We start from the raw sequence: 17,135 nt of genomic DNA on the forward strand, positions 1-17,135 counted from the left end.
TCAGAGTCACTGAGTCCATAAGTCTCATACGATCTGTGTTGGGGAAAAGTATGGTGTTAGCTCCTTCTGTTTTCTTAAGCTGAGCTTCAGGACTAGGTGTTATTGCTCTGGAAGAGGGATGCCCAGTTTAGAGAGTTCTGATCCTTACACGTAAGGAGAGAAGGAATATTTGGCAACATTGAGAGGATTCTGGTTCTCTCTCCCCACCCCACCTCCGCCTCCCGTGTGTGTGTGTGTGTGATTGTCTCTCTGTCTGTCTGTCTGTCTGTCTGTCTGCTTGTCTGTATGTATGTATGTGCCTCTTTGTGGCCAGAGAGTCCTAAACAAATGCTTTTTTAAACAGTTAAATTTGGCTAAAGAGATGGATCGGTGGTTGAGAGCACTGTCTGCTTCTTCCATAGAGTCCGGGTTTAATTCCCAGCTCCCACTTGGCAACTCACAATATCTGTAACTCTAGTTTTAGGGGACCTGATACCCTCCTCTTGTCCTCTGTGGGCACTGCATGTGTGTGATACACAGACATGTAGACATGTAGGAAAAATTTTTTATACATAAAACAAAAACATTAAGATGGCAGAGGTCTCGCTGTAAGTACATTCAGCACACACAGACTCACATATACACACTGACACACACCGACACACGTATTCTCATATACAAACACATGTGCACATACTGGCACACAGACACATACTCATAGTTACATACTCACACACATATATACACAGACACACACTTTCACACACACATACATACACATAGACATACCCACACATACATTACACACTTACACAGTGACACACTCACATATATACATACACACACTACACAGACACACTCACATATATACACACTCCGCATATTCTTTTGCAGTGTCAGTAGTCTGTGAATGAATGCTAGAAGGTGTCTGGTCTCTGATGGGCAGGGTTTGCAACTACATAACCGTTTATACGAATCTTAGAGTCTTAGATGGTTAGGTAGACTAAAGAGGAGTTCTTTTAACAAATTGAGATCAGTGAAGCCTGGTGCTATAGGCCTGTGGTCCCAGGCACTTGGAAGTGTAAGGAAGCAAGATTATAAATTGAAGTCAGCCAAGACTACATTGCAAATGACTGGTTGCTCTGGGCAACTTAGCTAGACCTTGTCACAAAGACACGAAGTCATGATGCTGTTGTAGCTTAAGAGTAGAGCATTTGGGTAGCTCATGCAAAGGTACAGAGTGCATCCTTCGAGGCCCACTGTCCACTCCTTGACAGAGTCATATTATCCATCTTGAGTAAATCTTTCTGATACTATCAGCTTTTTACTCTGGTTTTAGCTTACCCCTGCTCCCAGCCCTAATCTCTCCCTGCTTCCTTAATCCTCCTCCACCCCTTACCCCACAGTGCTCTTTGGGTTCCTGGGAAGAAACTCTTTGAGTTAAGCTTCAGAAATCTTGCTTTAATGTCATGTTACCATGTCGGAAAAAATTTTTTAAAGGCCATAATGTAGTTACCGTTCCTCAAAGGGTCCTGCCTTGGGTAACAGGAGTTACATCCACTGGGCTCACTCTTCCTAATTCAACTGTTAGGACGTTGTAAAGAGACCCATTTGCTCTCATTTGATAGACCTAAAACCTAAGAAAAGCACGTGTGCTCCGGGCATGGATTGATGGCCAGAGGGCACCTGTTAGGGTTTTCCAGGTTCTCACTCAGAACAAAGAGTAGGTCCCAGCAAATACGTATAGGGATAGAAATACAGTTTATTAGGAGCAGGGAAACACTCAAGAATGACAGCAGGCCAGAGAGAGTGCTCAGCTGGAAGAGGTGTGTACCTTGATGTCTTCACCGCACCCACTTCCTGCCCTGTCTGTGGACTGTACTCTTCTCCAACGTGCTGTGTCTCTCACACATACTGTGGTGTAGGAGACTCTAGTCTTCTGTTCACTGCCTCGATTCATGTGTTAACCTTAGGACATGTTTCTCCAGGTCTTCCTCTCCTAGGCTTACGACTGCTTTTAAGTCTCCACCTAGGAACATACTGTGCCAATACACAGTTACCCGCAGGCTTGGACCCAGGAGGCGCCAGCTCCTGTGTGTCTCTTTCACGTGTTCTGAACACTGCCCACTGACGAGCTCCCCTTGTGAAGGAGGGCTCTAGCTCACTGCCATTTAGAAGTCGCAGCTGGGCTGTGTACTTGTGTTCATGTAGCATTTTTGTCCCAGAGACTCCAGAAACTTCCGATCTAGCCACATAATACCAGATCCTATGGTGTGGATGACATCATGCAAGATAGATAACGTCTCTGGAACAGGATCTCTTTGAAGTCGGTGGGTGGAGAAAATGGTCATCAACCTCCCTTTCTAATTAGGCATTGTCATGGCAACAATGGCTGTGTTTCAGCTGCTGAGGAGGTCACACGCTTTGCTTAAAATAAACCATGTTACAGTCCTGGCCTCTGGCCTCCGGGCTATTTTGTGGGGCAGATGATGCAACATTCATTTGAGCGTGTCCAATACGCACCAGACCCCTCTGTGTGTCCGCATGGGGAGTGCCTTTGAAGTCTCGAGGGAGGAAACATTGTAAATTAAGTCCAGTTAGTACTTTATTTTCCTTTCCGTTTATTATTTCAAACAAGTAAATGAGGACAAAAGCTTCACTAGCCTTAGGCAGTCTTGGCATCCTCCTAGGTGGCTTTGCTACCCCACCCCAGCCTGGCTCATTGTGGGCCCTTTTCAGGGACCAGGGCTCTGCCCATTGAAGAGTGGACTGGAAAGGGGAGTACAGTTATGCTACCAAGACTGCTCTGCCCCCTCCCCCCATCCCCAGTGGGACCACATCCGTCACCCCAGCCTGGGCATCCATTTATATATTTACTTAAAGGTTTAAGACGATAAAGAAGGATGCATTATGTTTAGATATTTGGCAACCATGACGAAGGGGCAGTGTGCACGCAGCCTTTGAAGAGTGACATGATGTGTGTCGGGGGAGGGGCTATTTGTGGAGGAGAATGGAGAAGAGTTGTGGGAGGGGTTTGGGGACAAGGCTGGTTGGCAGAGGTGTAATGTGCAGATATGGGCTTTCTTTAGTGGTCAGTGGGGAGATGGTGGAAGTATGTTGGGCAATAGAATAAATGAGGCCTAATTCATTAAGCTTTTATGTGGTACCCACTCTAGGCTAGGCATGTATGCAGACTGGGAGACGCCCTGTCCTCAGAGCGCCCTCCCACTGCAAGTGTGACAGGACTGGGCCTGTAGTCTCAGCACAAGAGGATGATGCTAGAGCTATAGTTTCATGGCGTGAGGCAAAACAGCAAGAGATTTGATGTCCTGTGCATGCTTGGGAGACTTCTGGAGGAGGGACCCTCTGAATCACTTCTTAGAAAGGAGGCTTTAACCAGATGAGGGGCAGAGAAAGGTGTCCTGGGCGGGGGTGACATTTTCACACAGCCAACATTGTTCACAGGTAACCAACACATCTGGTCCTGAGGTTTCCTGATTTCAAAGCCCTTCGGCATTCCCACGGCATCGAAGACGAACCACTGTCCACTCTGCCCTCCACCCAGAACCCCACTTGGCTATTTTCTCTTAGACTGCTTCCCAACTCCTACGCTTTCTGGGGACTTATGGGCAGAGAGGACTCTGCATGCTACCTCCTGTCACCTGGTCTGCTCCACACATCTCATTTCTCAGGAAGGCCTGTGGGCTACTTCCTCCAAGAGTGCCCCTGACTCTGCTCACACAGGTTCTGTCCTGGATGCCGCATGGCTCTTGGTTCTGTCTTAGCAAGCTGCTTTCCAATCATCTCTTGTGACTCTGCTCACCCCTGCTGCAGAGCACAGCTCCCCATTTCTCACATCTTTGGTTATTTTCTGGATGTGGTGAGTGATTACACATCTGTGTGATGTTCTCAGTACTTTCCCTTCCCGTGCTCAGCCTGTGGAATGGCGCCTCCCACATTTAGGATGGGTCTTCCTGCCTCAGTTATTCTCATCTGGGTAATCCCTCAAAGCTGTCTTCAGAGCATGTCTTCCGGGAGAGTCTAGATGCTGCCAAGTTGAAAATCAGCATTAACTGGCCCCTTTCAGGAGTCAGGAGTCTTTATTCCTCATTTGTAGAAAAATCCAACTCTTCTCTGGGTCTGTCTCTTCCCTTCCTTTCTCCCTCCATGCCTGCCTCTCTTCTATTCCTTTCTGCTTCAGTATTCTCAGAGTCCTTTGCAAGCCGTGGTCGTATTTGGCTTTGGGATCCCTCTACCCAGTAGGGATGGGCAGGCTGAGGGATGAAGGAACAGACCTTTAGGTGGGTGACGTTTCTGATGGCTCACAGCTGGTAAGTGGCAGAACCGGGAACAAACCCAAATCTGCTCTCGAGTGCCCAGCTACCGCTCCGTGGGACTTCAGTAAGGGACACGATGCTTTGCTTGTTGACTAAATGTGGCATACATGACGTAGTAGGGATGAGTAATAAATCCTTGGTTCCCTGGCTCCAGTAACTTGGGGTTTCCGGTTTGATTTGAAGGAAAATTTATTGGCTATAAATTTACTGACTTTTATCTTCAAGGAAGCAAAGCAAAGCTAACTGGCTACTGAGTCATGACTTGCTGCTGTTCTAGCCTCTAGTCAACTATAGTAGACCGTGGTCCCTGGTTGGGATCCTCAGTGAACGTAGGTCTCGGTGTTGGCAAAGTACGGGGTGGGTGTTTTGAAAAGTCATTCCACCAAAAAGGAAAAAGTAAACTCTCTTTTAGGCCAAACCTAGTACCAGACGATCAGGCCAAATGTTATGATTGAATGAGTAAATGAGAGAAAATACTTTCCTAAGAGGGTTGAGTGCTGCAGGAATGCTGCCGTCTTTCTTTGAATACATGGCGTGCTCTTTTGCGTCATCATGATTTTTATCATCCGGTTTCATATCCTCCCCATCCCGTCAATTTACAGCTCTCCAGAACATCTTGGAGCTCATTCACTGAACACACAGCTATGTTACCAATAAAGGGGAAACTCCTCGCTGAGTCTGTGTCAGTGCTTAGACCTGGAGCTTCCTGTGGGATTTCATCATTAAACATTTCCCTCTGGGTGGGACTGGCGATATGGCTTTAATAGATGTAGCCTAGTGACCTTGAGTTTGATCTCTGGTACCCATGTGGAGGTGGAAGAAAACAACCAGCTTCTAAAAGTTATCTCTGACTTCCACTGGTGCAGCATAGAACTCATACACACACACACACACACACACTCACACACTCACACACACACACACTCACACACATATACACAAACACAGACACATACACATCAACACACACACATACACACAAACACACACACATACACATAAACACACATACACACAAACACACTCATACACACACAAACACACTCTTACACAAACACTCATACACAAACACTCATACACACACACTCATACACATACAAATACATACACACACAAACACACAAACATACCCACAAACACACACACATACACACAAACACACACACATGTACACACAAACACACACACATACACACAAACACACTCATACACAAACACACTCTTACAGAAACACTTATGCACACACACTCATACACATATAAATACATACACACACAAACACACACTCATATATACATAAATACACACTCAAATTCTGTCTCTCTGTCTCTCTCTGTCTCTCTCTCTGTCTCTCTCTCTGTCTCTCTCTCTCTCTGTCTCTGTCTCTCTGTCTGTCTGTCTGTCTCTCTGTCTGTCTGTTTGTCTCTCTCGCCTGGGGAAGATACTAAGTAGTGAAGATGACCTTAAATGGCTGATCTTGCCTATGCCTTCTATCTAGCTCAGGGCTTTTGGAATGTGAGAAAGCAAGCGCTCTACCCACTAAGCTGCAACCCTAGAACTGAGCTTCACCCCTAGAACTGAGCTGTTACCCCAGAACTGAGCTATACCCCAAAACAGCTACACCCCCAGAACTGAGCTACTCCCCCAGAACTTGGATTGCCTTTGTTTCATACAGAACGTTTCATGTTGAACTTGTAAGAGGAGAATATAGAGAACTTAGAAGAAGTCTGGAGAATACCCCTAACTTTTAATTTTTGACAAAGACTGGATAGGGGCCGGTGTTCAATGCTGCAACTCTTTCTAATGCTTGTTTATTCAGAATGGATGACTGACGTGGGGGGTTTTGTCTGATTCTCCATGGATGCTAAATAACATAGGAGATGCCATTGGTGCTGAGGAAATCTGTCACCTTTGATAGAGTCCAGTGCCCAGTGGTCACAATAGGCCATATGGAGGTGGCCACCAGGGCCTGTGGAATGCCAGCCTCCTGCCCTACTCTAAACATCATGTTATCAAATCCCCTGTGCCTTGCTCTGCCTGTTGATCTGCATGCAAGTAGAGGTCACATTTTATTTAAACTTGTGGTTGTGATGTGCTGGGAAGACAGGAGAGCGGTCCCTAGTCAGAGCATTTGATGGCATTTCTTTGCCAGCTCATGGCTCCTTGTTGTGAAGAAATACATGGCAGCTTCTGTTGCATGAATAGCTGTAGCTGCTTTAATCATTTTCAGATGTACAGGTGGTTGTTATTCTCACAGACACTGAATAGCAGCGAGTGCTAAATGTCTGTCCTGTCTCTGAAGAGCACTTGCTTGTCATTGTTTTGGAACGTCAGGTCCCTGCCACCACACATGCTGTCTTTGTCTGTGTGCAGCTCATCTACTGGGTGCTTCTCAACCTCCCTGATGCTATTGACCCTTTAATACAGTTCCTTACCTTGGGGTGACTCACAACCATAATAGCGTTTCATTGCTACTTCATAACTGTAATTCTGTTACTGCTAGGAATCGTAAGGTAAATGTCTGATATGCAGGGTATCTGACATGTGACCCCCAAGGGGTTGTGACCCCCCAGGAGAGGATCTGGGGGTATAAATAAGAAGAGATATGTAACAGGGGAGGCATGTGTTTCACTTTACATCCCATGGCAAGTCATCATTGTTGCTCTATAACTATTACACATTTTGACATGTCACTCTACTGGGACCCCACACCCACCCTTTGATCTTGGCTATCCTGATGATATCCTGAAGTGTATCCGAGTGTCTGTATGCGTAGGACCGTGACCTAGCAAGTTCTGGTAGGGAGGGTATTAGATGTGGGGAACGGCAGATTGAAACCATACAACTCCAGCTGCTAGTAATTTTGTTCTTGAGGGCTGTGTGAGGAATTACGTTCGCAGTTTGAGCCACACAGACTTGTTGTAGCTGAGGTCTAAGTCACCTCTCTTCTTGCTGTTTAAGATCCGGCAATGGGAGCAGAACCTGGAAAAATTCCACATGGACCTGTTCCGCATGCGCTGCTATTTGGCAAGCTTACAAGGTGGGGAGTTACCAAACCCCAAGAGTCTCCTTGCAGCCACCAGCCGCCCCTCCAAGCTGGCTCTTGGCAGACTGGGCGTCCTGTCTGTTTCATCTTTCCATGCTCTGGTAAGTTCCTGGGGAGGGCTGGGTCAGTGGCTTGCACCTCTCCGTGGCTGGCTAATTCCTCTGCTGGAAGTTAACCTAGTAACTGACAGGGTCACCAGAGGCTAGGTACTGGGGACCAGCAGATGCTTACTCTAGGAGTCTGGCTGTTAGTTACTTCATATTCTTATCTGCCGGTCTATCCCTCCTCGTACATGGGAAGGTGGGGGTCTGTTCCAGTAAAATTAATAAAAGTTTCTTCTTTCCCCACACTAGTGCCAGCACCGTAGGGCCACATGGCAACTATGGGGTATTTTCATCTCAGTCAACAAAGCATCTCATCTGCTAGGCTCCATCCCATATCAGACTGCCAATGGCTACTCCCTGAGCCTGGCAACAATCTCTCTACCCATCTAGTTCCCAAGGCAGGTTGCCACCATGCCAGACACATACATCCCAATTCCAAGGTGGCCCAGTGTGTCCAGTCACCACATACTCTCTTGAATTCAATTAAATCACCACATGAAAGAACACACAACACAATAATCTCTGATCCAATTGATAAAATATAATTTTCTCATCTAGACATACAAAGCCCATCCATCCCTTAAGATTAGTCATAACAACTCGTAGATGTGTAGAGAGAAACCTTAACATCTGCTGCCATGTTCTCTCGGCTGCCCCCCACCTCCCTCCACTCTGGTCTCTTCTCTTCTCTAAAACTTTTCTCCCACCCATCCTTCCTTCTCATCCAATGACAGGCCTTGTTCTATCCTGTACCTGCCTTCACCTGCATAATGACACCAACCTACAGGGTCCCTGAAGTCTTAGTGGGTAAAGAAGAAAAAAAGATGGATTAAATGTTGTTTAACTTGGGGTTGGGGTGATAGTTCAATGAATAAAGTGGTTTCCTTGTAAGTGTGAAGACCTGGGTTTCATCCCTAGAACCTGTACTTGGAAAGTAAATAAGAACCTCTCTCCAAAAACAGAAGGAAAAAAATAAAAGAAAAAAATTATGGAGGACTAGGGAGTCACTCACACACATATACACATATACACAAACACAGACACATACACATCAACACACACACATACACACAAACACACACACATACACATAAACACACATACACACAAACACACTCATACACACACAAACACACTCTTACACAAACACTCATACACAAACACTCATACACACACACACTCATACACATACAAATACATACACACACAAACACACAAACATACCCACAAACACACACACATACACACAAACACACACACATGTACACACAAACACACACACATACACACAAACACACTCATACACAAACACACTCTTACAGAAACACTTATGCACACACACTCATACACATATAAATACATACACACACAAACACACACTCATATATACATAAATACACACTCAAATTCTGTCTCTCTCTCTCTGTCTCTCTCTCTGTCTCTCTCTCTGTTTCTCTCTCTGTCTCTGTCTCTCTGTCTGTCTGTCTCTCTGTCTGTCTGTCTGTCTCTCTCGCCTGGGGAAGAGCTCAGTGGTTAGATTAAGAAGAAAGGTGTTCTGATACGTATCCCTGCAAATGCTGGAAGGCCCTGGCTGCCCACCTGTAATTCTAGCCTTTCAAAGGTGGAGACAGGATCCTCAGAGCTGAGCAAGTTGGCTAGCCAGGTTAGTGGTGCCAACGAATTCTGAGTTTGATTGACATTCCCTTCTCAAAGAACAAAGTGGAAGAGGGATTCCTGATGTCAACTTCAGGCCTTTCCTGCAAACACACCTGTTTCCCCACACATATGAACTTGCAGCATGTATGAAAGCACAGTTACCATATACACATAAAAAGGAGAAAAAAAATGAAAACGAATAAACAAGGTGGATGCTACCTGAGGAGTGGCCCTCAAAGCTGACCTTTGGGGTCCATGCACATGCAGACAACAGGAACACATATATACATACAATGCATAAATAATGGTTGCTTGGCCTGTAGTGCTGGGAGCCCCAAGGGTAGGGACTGAACTTGCTTCTGTCTTTTTGCATTGAACTGGCTCATTTTGAAGAGCTCAGAGTGGTTTTTCTGACCCTGTGCCTGTCATGGGCCCATCTGAACATTGGCTTGTGCTATCTAGGTAAGGCCCCTGTGGAGGCTGATTTCTGTGTGTGAACTATGTAGCAGACTCAGACGCCGTCAGAACACACAGCCAGGCTGATGTCGCTACAGTGTAGACACTTTGATGGGCTTTCAGATGCTTTTCAATTGTGTTTTCCATTAGGTATGTTCCAGAGACGATTCTGCTCTCAGGAAAAGAACACTTTCCTTTACCCAGAGAGCAAAAAGCAAGAAAGGCCTATTTTCTTCATTGAAAGGTCTGGACACTCTAGCAAGAAAAGGGAGGGAGAAGAGAGCTTCTATAACTCAGGTGAGTTCTTGACATGGGAGGAACCAGAGAGTGTGGGTGACTTTTTTGATACCTCCATTTTTACTTGCACTTTTTTTTTTCTTTTCTTTTTTTCAGAGCTGGGGACCGAACCCAGGGCCTTGCGCTTGCTAGGCAAGCGCTCTACCACTGAGCTAAATCCCCAACCCCTTTACTTGCATTTTTATTTACTCACAAGAAGTAGCTCTTTGTTGGTTATAGGTAGTATTAACTATAGTCCATGGCAAGGTCAGTTTTTACATTAATCACGATGACTCCATGTAATTAAAATGATAAAGCGATAGATAACAGGATAACTTGCTTATTTTTAGAAGAATCGTTAAGTTAATTAAATGAGTCTTACAGTCTGCCTCAGTGTATCTGCTAAATGTTCTCCACAAAAGATTTCTTGATAAACAAAAGCATTTGGTTGAGCATTTTTATTTAAAAAAAAATATGAAGTCAGTACTAACACAGCTGAATGAAGTTGATTTTTTAGGTATTCCTAGTTGAATGTTTAATGTTGGTATTCTCCAAAATTTAGAAGATAAGATTTACAAAAATAAAGAAGAATGATTTCTAGTCTTTCTGTCTTCAAACAAATGTCTATTAACATATTGTCTTCCAATATTTATTCTAAGCACATTAAAAACAGTTAGAAGATTGATTTTGTGGCTTTGCCAACTCTGTTTCTCATCTTCTGAAATGCATAATTAGTTTAAAGAAAAGCAATGTCAAGAAAATTCAAGATTATTTGAATACTGTGAAACATCACAGTAAAGTAAGTATGAAGCTATAGGAGGAAAGAAAGCAGATTTTTCTGCAGAGGGAAAGTGTCACATTTGATTATTAGTACAGACTGTGAAATGGAGATCTAATAAAATGTTATACAACTTCAATCTTTAAACTAAAAATGTGTGGATGCCAAGAAACACTGCAGAATCATTTCATTAGTCTTTTTTCTTCCTCCTTTCTGTCAGATGTTTGATTCGAGCCACAGCCATGGATATCTTGGAACTCAACTACCTCAAAACTCCACTAACTCCAGTGAGGTAAATATGGTGGGAAAGGGCAGCCATCTTGTTTTATGTTGACTAAGTTGAGGAGTGCTGATTTAGGCTCTTCCCACGGACATGTTAAAAGACAAGTTTAGAATTAAAATGTTCCTACTAAGGAAGTTAAGAGGTGTTCCCTGAACGCTAAGAGTTTTGGAGGCTTTTAAACTTATGACATTACCACCTTAAAATTAGTACCTCCCCAGAGCTGCATCTTTGTTGTAGACTTACCTGTTCCTCAGCAGTTCCTGACCCTCCTTGGAATATCAGTGAATATCAAGTTACAGCTTCCTCCATGACCTCCAAGGCCCTTACACAGATGCTTCTCTAGGCATCCTTGGTGGGGTTGAGCAATGTTCTTCTCTGGTCTCTAGGGTCACTTCTGTTTCTGAGATCAGGAGTGTGGTCAGGAGTGGGTGCACTACTTGGCTAAGCTCATAGTTACATTTTGTACTTTTTTCCAAACTCCTGTCTTTCACGAAAAGCTGTGGTTCCTATTATTAGACAGTTTCTCCAGATAGCTTTATCTTTAATTTTATTTCTAACAGACATCTGAGATACTCATCATAGGTAAAAGGTCAGTAGTGGGACTGGAGAGAGGGAGTTCAGAAGTTAAGAATATCTATGATTCTTCAACAGGCTCCAAGTTCATTTTCTAGTACCAGATGGTGGCTAACAACCACCTGTAATTCTAATTCCAAGAGAATTTGATGTTCTCTTCTGGCCTCTGAGGGCACCAAGCACATGTGTGGTTCGCAGATACACAATAATAAAATAATTTTAAAGCACTGATAATATGGTTCAACAGGCTGAAGAGATGGTTCAACACTTATGAGAGTTTGCTGCTCCTACAGTGGGTCTGAGTTTGGTTCCCAGCACCCACACGGAGGCTCACAACTGCCAGGAGACCCTGACGCTCTCTCCTGACCTCCATGGGCACCTGCATACAAATGGCACACACACATACACACTCTCTCACACCAACATAAATTAAAAAAAAAACAATAAAAATTAAAACAAGGAAGCCTGACAATGATCAGCATGGACAAACCTACTCCACCTTGGCCAAAACTACCCAACACATTAATGGAAATAATTTGATAAACTGGAATATTTGATAGGTTGAAAAAAAAAGTTAGACACTGACTTTGGGAGCGAGTGGGATACTCTCTGGTGATATAAAATACTCGGTATAGACGTCTTTGTGTTCTGCCTCCTCGTGAAGCTGGGTACAGTCTCCTAGTGTGCCTCCTGCACGGCAGCTCAGCCCTCAGGTACCCTGCTGGTTGTAGGATGAGTGTGAATGAGTTGGAGAGTCTATGGAATTATGCTTTGTCATCTGCAACCTCCCAGGACCATGGTTGCCAAGAGCAGGTTGTGGGATGGGGGTGGCTTGAACCATGAATCTCCTGTTTTGTGCTCTTTTTGCAAAAGTTCACAAGCCATGGGTAGATAGAGACGCTGCATCCAATTTTTCTTTTCTATAAAGGATGCTGTCTAAGTAAGCACTGTTTTATAAGGAATGCTGTCCGCTTCCTGCCCCCATGGCCTCTGTGTACTTGCAGAACTGATTTAAAACCTCTGTCAGATCATACCGTTGTTGGAGAGCTTACATAATCCTGTAGTTGAATTGTCACCAAGATTTCCTATATTCTTACTGTGACCCACCTCATCCTATTGAGTGACATGTGTGTGAGTGTGTATATGTGAGTTTGTGTGAGTGTGTATATGTGAGTGTGTGTGTGAGAGCATGTGAGTGTATGTGTGTGTGAGTATATGAGTATGTGTGTTAGAGTGTGAGAGTATGTGTGAGTGTGTGTGTGTGTGTGAGCGTGTGAGAGAGTATGTGAGAGAATGTGTGAAACAGTGAATGCGTGTATAAATGTGAGAGTGTATGTGTATATATGAGTGTGTGTACGTGAGTGTGTGTGAGTTAGTGTGTGTGAGTGTGTATGAGCATCTGAGTATATGCATGTGAGTGTGTGTATGTGTTGTGTGCATGTGAGTGTGTGTGTATAAGTGTGAGAGAGTGAATGTGTATGTGTGAGAGTGTATGTGTGTGTATATATGAGTGTGTATGCAAGTGTGAGTGTGTGTAGCTGTGTATTTGTATGATTGTGTGTGTGAGTGTGTGTGAGTGTATGAGTATGTGAATGTGAAAGTGTATGTGTATATGTGCATGAATGTGTCTGTGACTGCGTGTGTGTGTGTGTGTGTGTGTGTGTGTGTGTTGTTTTTGAAGAGCTTTTCATGAGCCTAAGTGTTCCTGTGTATTCTAAGCCCACAGCTCATGTCAACATTAGGATACTCAATGTTTATTAGTTAGTAATTTGTATTAGCTGTAGTCCTTTAATGGCTGAGAAGTGTTGGTTTATGATAAAAGCTCAGCGTTTTAAGATTGCCTCTCTTTAAACATTATGTAACAGAGAAAGTTCTTCTTTTAAAAGTTTAAGGAGTGAGCTCATCGAAGTATTATTAAGACTCACAGCAGACTGAGAGGAGAATTTGCTAAAATGATCATTGGTGATGAAGGTCAGTGCTTAGTTAAATCAGGTTCGGGTTTCCACACATTCTAGTTGAATCCCCAGGTTCCACCAAAGCTGTCAAAGGCATCTCTCCAGGCTTCTCTCCAGCCTGTTTCTCCATTTAAGGATGAAACCCTGTGTAGGGATACAGGAGACTTTCCGTCTCTGTTGGCTGCTTTAATGGTACATCTTTCTGTCCAGGTTCAAATCGAACTGCAGCTTATAGTAAAAGAGGACTTTTTTTTTTTTTTTAATACCCCTTTGGCTGAAAATTCTGCTCGTGGCTGGTTGAATAATAACAATTATCATTCACTGGTTGTCTTGTGCTAATCACAGAGCATATTTGTAGCATACAAACCATCTGTTTTTGTACAGTAAGTATATTATGCGTGTTGGAGTCACACAGAAAGGCCGTTGTGAGGGAGGAGCTGAACCCCTTTTTAAATAGCCCACCATAATTGGTACATCCTGTAGGGGTCTCGCAGTGAGTCACCCTAATTGGAAGTCTGTTAGCCCTGGAGAAAAGCCAGCCTTCTTGGAGCATTTTTTAAAGGACACCTTGGCTAGCCCCAAATGAGAGCTTTTCAGAGCCTCCTTGATGAGTAATAAAGCGTCTCAGACAGTGTTTGGCAGGGAGGTGTTTGTTATGGAGATGTGTCAACAAATCCCCCACTGAGTTAGGGTGGCAGCTGCCCCAGAAAGCCACAGCAGCCCTGGCCGCCCCTGGCCTCGGCCTGCTCCTGTAAAACTGTCTGGGGTGTCCTGACTTTCTGTGGCAGCGAGTGAATGAAGTATTGTCACATTAGTTACTAGCTACAGACTGGGGGGTGTGGGAGTGGTGGGCACCCTGGTGTTGGTTTCTCAAATGGAAAATGTGAATGAAACAACCAACTGTTGACCACGGCACAGTGTGTTTAAATAGAATGCTAGTCTGGAACCTTCCGCAGCACATGCACATATGCGTCTATAGACCGTATCTGTGTTTGTCTCTCTCCATACACAGAGCTGGCCAGTCAGGTCTTTGTTATTCCTTTCTAACCACTGGTGTCTGGGCATCTGCCCAAGAAGGAAGTAAACACTACATCCTCCATGACATGAGCTGTCAAGAAAAGCCTGAGCAGATCATTTCTTTTGTGCGGTCCCCTCATCTCACTTGCTAATAGACTCTCCTTTTATCAGCGACGGGGGTGGTGTGGGCCACGCTTTTTGACAGACACTGTGATTTTGCTACTCATGTCCCTGCAGTGATCCAGGCAGTAATTATAAGCCATTCTACCCAAAAGCATCTGCTGTGAGAATGCCCAGGGTGTCTGTCTGTCTGTCTGTCTGTCTGTCTGTCTGTCTGTCTCTCTTCTCTCTCTCTCTCTCTCTCTCTCTCTCTCTCTCTCTCTCTCTCTGTGACATACTGAGCAAGTAATGTGGTTTTGGGACCATTGGGGTGATGATGATGGTGGTGGTGGTGGTGGTGGTGGTGGTGATGGTGGTGGTGATGGTGGTGGTGATGATGGTGGTGGTGGTGGTGGTGATGATGGTGGTGGTGATGGTGATGATGATGGTGGTGATGGTGATGATGGTGGTGATGATGATTCACTAGTGTAGAAGTTGCCCTACTGGTTGATTTGCAATTGCTAAGGTAGAATGTTGTGGCTGGGGCTGGAGTTCATTGGTGTTCCCAGTTCCTAGATGGCTAGCAGGAGTTGGGCTGTGAGGAGACATCACTACCCCCGACCCGAGGTTCCCCAGGGTTTTGGACAAGGAATAATTCTCATGCAGCTCTAGACAGTGGGCTGTCACTGAACTGTGGTGTTCATGTAGGCATGGTGCTCAGACTCTGTCCAAGCTGACTGGAGAAGGTTTTCAGTACGCTTCCCGAATGCCATTCCTCGTGGGGTGACTTGTGAAGCTGGTATTTGTGGTGGCCACCTCTAAGGGGACGGAAGTGTTGAGACAGTAGGCTGCCTGCGGGTAGCAAGACAAGAGATTTGACCCGGACCCTTCTTTCTTCTTTTCTTTCTGCTCTTCAGGAACTGAGAATTCTGAAGGCTTTAGAAATGGTTTTTTGGCGGGAGGGAGGCAGGTTAGAGTGGGACAGGGTAAGTAAGTTGTTGGAGCCAACTGTGGACCCTTGGACGAGTCCTTTTATCTTTATTTTTTATTGGATGTTTTATTTATTTACATTTCAAATGTTATCCCCTTTCCTAGTTTCTTCTCTGCAAACTTCCTATGTCATTCCCCCTTCCCCCTGCTTCTATGGGGATTCTCACCCTCACACCCACCCACCCACTCCTGCCTCCCCACCCTAGCATTCCCTACACTGGGGCATTGAGCCTTCACAGGACCAAAGGCCTCTCTGCCCACTGATGCCCAACAAGGCCATCCTCTGCTACATATGCAGCTGGAGCCGTAGGTCCCTCCATGTGTACTCTTTGGTTGGTGGTTTAGTCCCTGGGAGCTCTAGGAGCTCTAGTTAGTTGATAGTGTTGTTCTTCCTATGGGGTTGCAAACCCCTTCAGCTCCTTCAGTCCTTCCCCTAACTCCTCCATTGGGGTCCTGTGCAAGCACCTTTGAGAAGGGTGTGTGCGAAGGAATTTTCTAGATATCCTGTGTGTGTGTGTGTGTGTGTGTGTGTGTGTAGTTTGGGGATTTTTTTTCTTTTATGAAAAGGACATAGGAGAACATTTCACCTAACTCTAACTGACATGCTAATGGTTAGATGCTTAGATGCTGAATGAGGACATCACAGTAGCTCTCTCTCCAAAGGGCAAAGCTTAGAATAACTTAGAAGATCTGCATTCATCAAGTAGACATCCCCCCATTCTAATTAATCCACCCCACTTTGCTGACTTCATTGAATGTTTTGAATACGTGTGTGCACGTGTGTGCATGCATACATGCATGCATGCTTACACGGTACAGCAAAAGCACACCTAATTTGCCATCGTAGGAGGTCACTTAGGCTCTGAGTCACTGGTGGCCCTGGTTTGGGTAGGCATCTTCTGTAAACAGTGGAGAGGGAGGAGGTGAAGGCTCTTCCGTACAGGTTCACAGTCGCACTCAGCATAACAGGATCATGTCTGTCTTCCTTTCTTCCACCCCTTCGATACTTTCACATGTCTCTCTTCTTCAAGCCTTGCCTTCCTTGAACAATCTGGCAATTAGTCTGTCTGAAAGTTGGAACTAGGAAGAAGCTGACGCTGGAAAAGCAAAGCTGAACCAGGTGCAAATGGGGAGTCTTGACCTTTCACCTTTGCTGAGTGTGATAGCATCTATCTCCTCAGTACCCAGGTGTATTCTGGGCTCGAGACACCGTGTTAAGGGCTGGAGGAGACTGTGAAGGGGAAACAAACACCTCACTGTCTTTTCTCTCGCCCACTTGATGTGGGGGACCCAGAGCTGGCGCTGTGTGAGTTGAATTCTGCTCTGTCAGGTACTTGGGATGGCGGTTCCCCTAACTGCTGACTCCAACACTAGACCAGGGAGCACAAAGTGACAGAGGAGACAGTTTGTTCAATGAGGGCACGGTTTGTGGAGTAGCATTGGGAAAGGAATCTGGACCATCAAGTCATGTTCATTGTGGAGAGAAGTTAATTGGCTGCCATCACTTGGGTGATGTGAAGGTGCAGAGACCTGACTCACAGCCAGACTTCGGGAGTCAGAGCCCTTCTGTACCATAAGGATAGCTA

The 17,135-nt window shown here is 45.0% G+C and overlaps 1 protein-coding gene across 4 annotated transcripts in view; it reads left to right on the forward strand.

The window, feature by feature from the left end:
* The window catches only part of Tiam2 (TIAM Rac1 associated GEF 2), a 201,317-nt gene that overhangs the window by 114,933 nt on the left and 69,249 nt on the right, over positions 1–17,135 (forward strand). For all 4 annotated transcript variants that reach the window (NM_001427474.1, XM_087653111.1, NM_001427473.1 and 1 more), the window contains 3 exons: positions 7,278–7,463; positions 9,729–9,875; positions 10,853–10,924. In NM_001427474.1, coding sequence (NP_001414403.1) covers positions 7,278–7,463; positions 9,729–9,875; positions 10,853–10,924 — 405 coding nt within the window. The remainder of the gene's footprint in view (positions 1–7,277; positions 7,464–9,728; positions 9,876–10,852; positions 10,925–17,135) is intronic.

Source organism: Rattus norvegicus, chromosome 1, assembly GCF_021556685.1.
Source record: "Rattus norvegicus strain SHRSP/BbbUtx chromosome 1, alternate assembly SHRSP_T2T, whole genome shotgun sequence".
NCBI classification, from domain to species: Eukaryota; Metazoa; Chordata; class Mammalia; order Rodentia; family Muridae; genus Rattus; species Rattus norvegicus.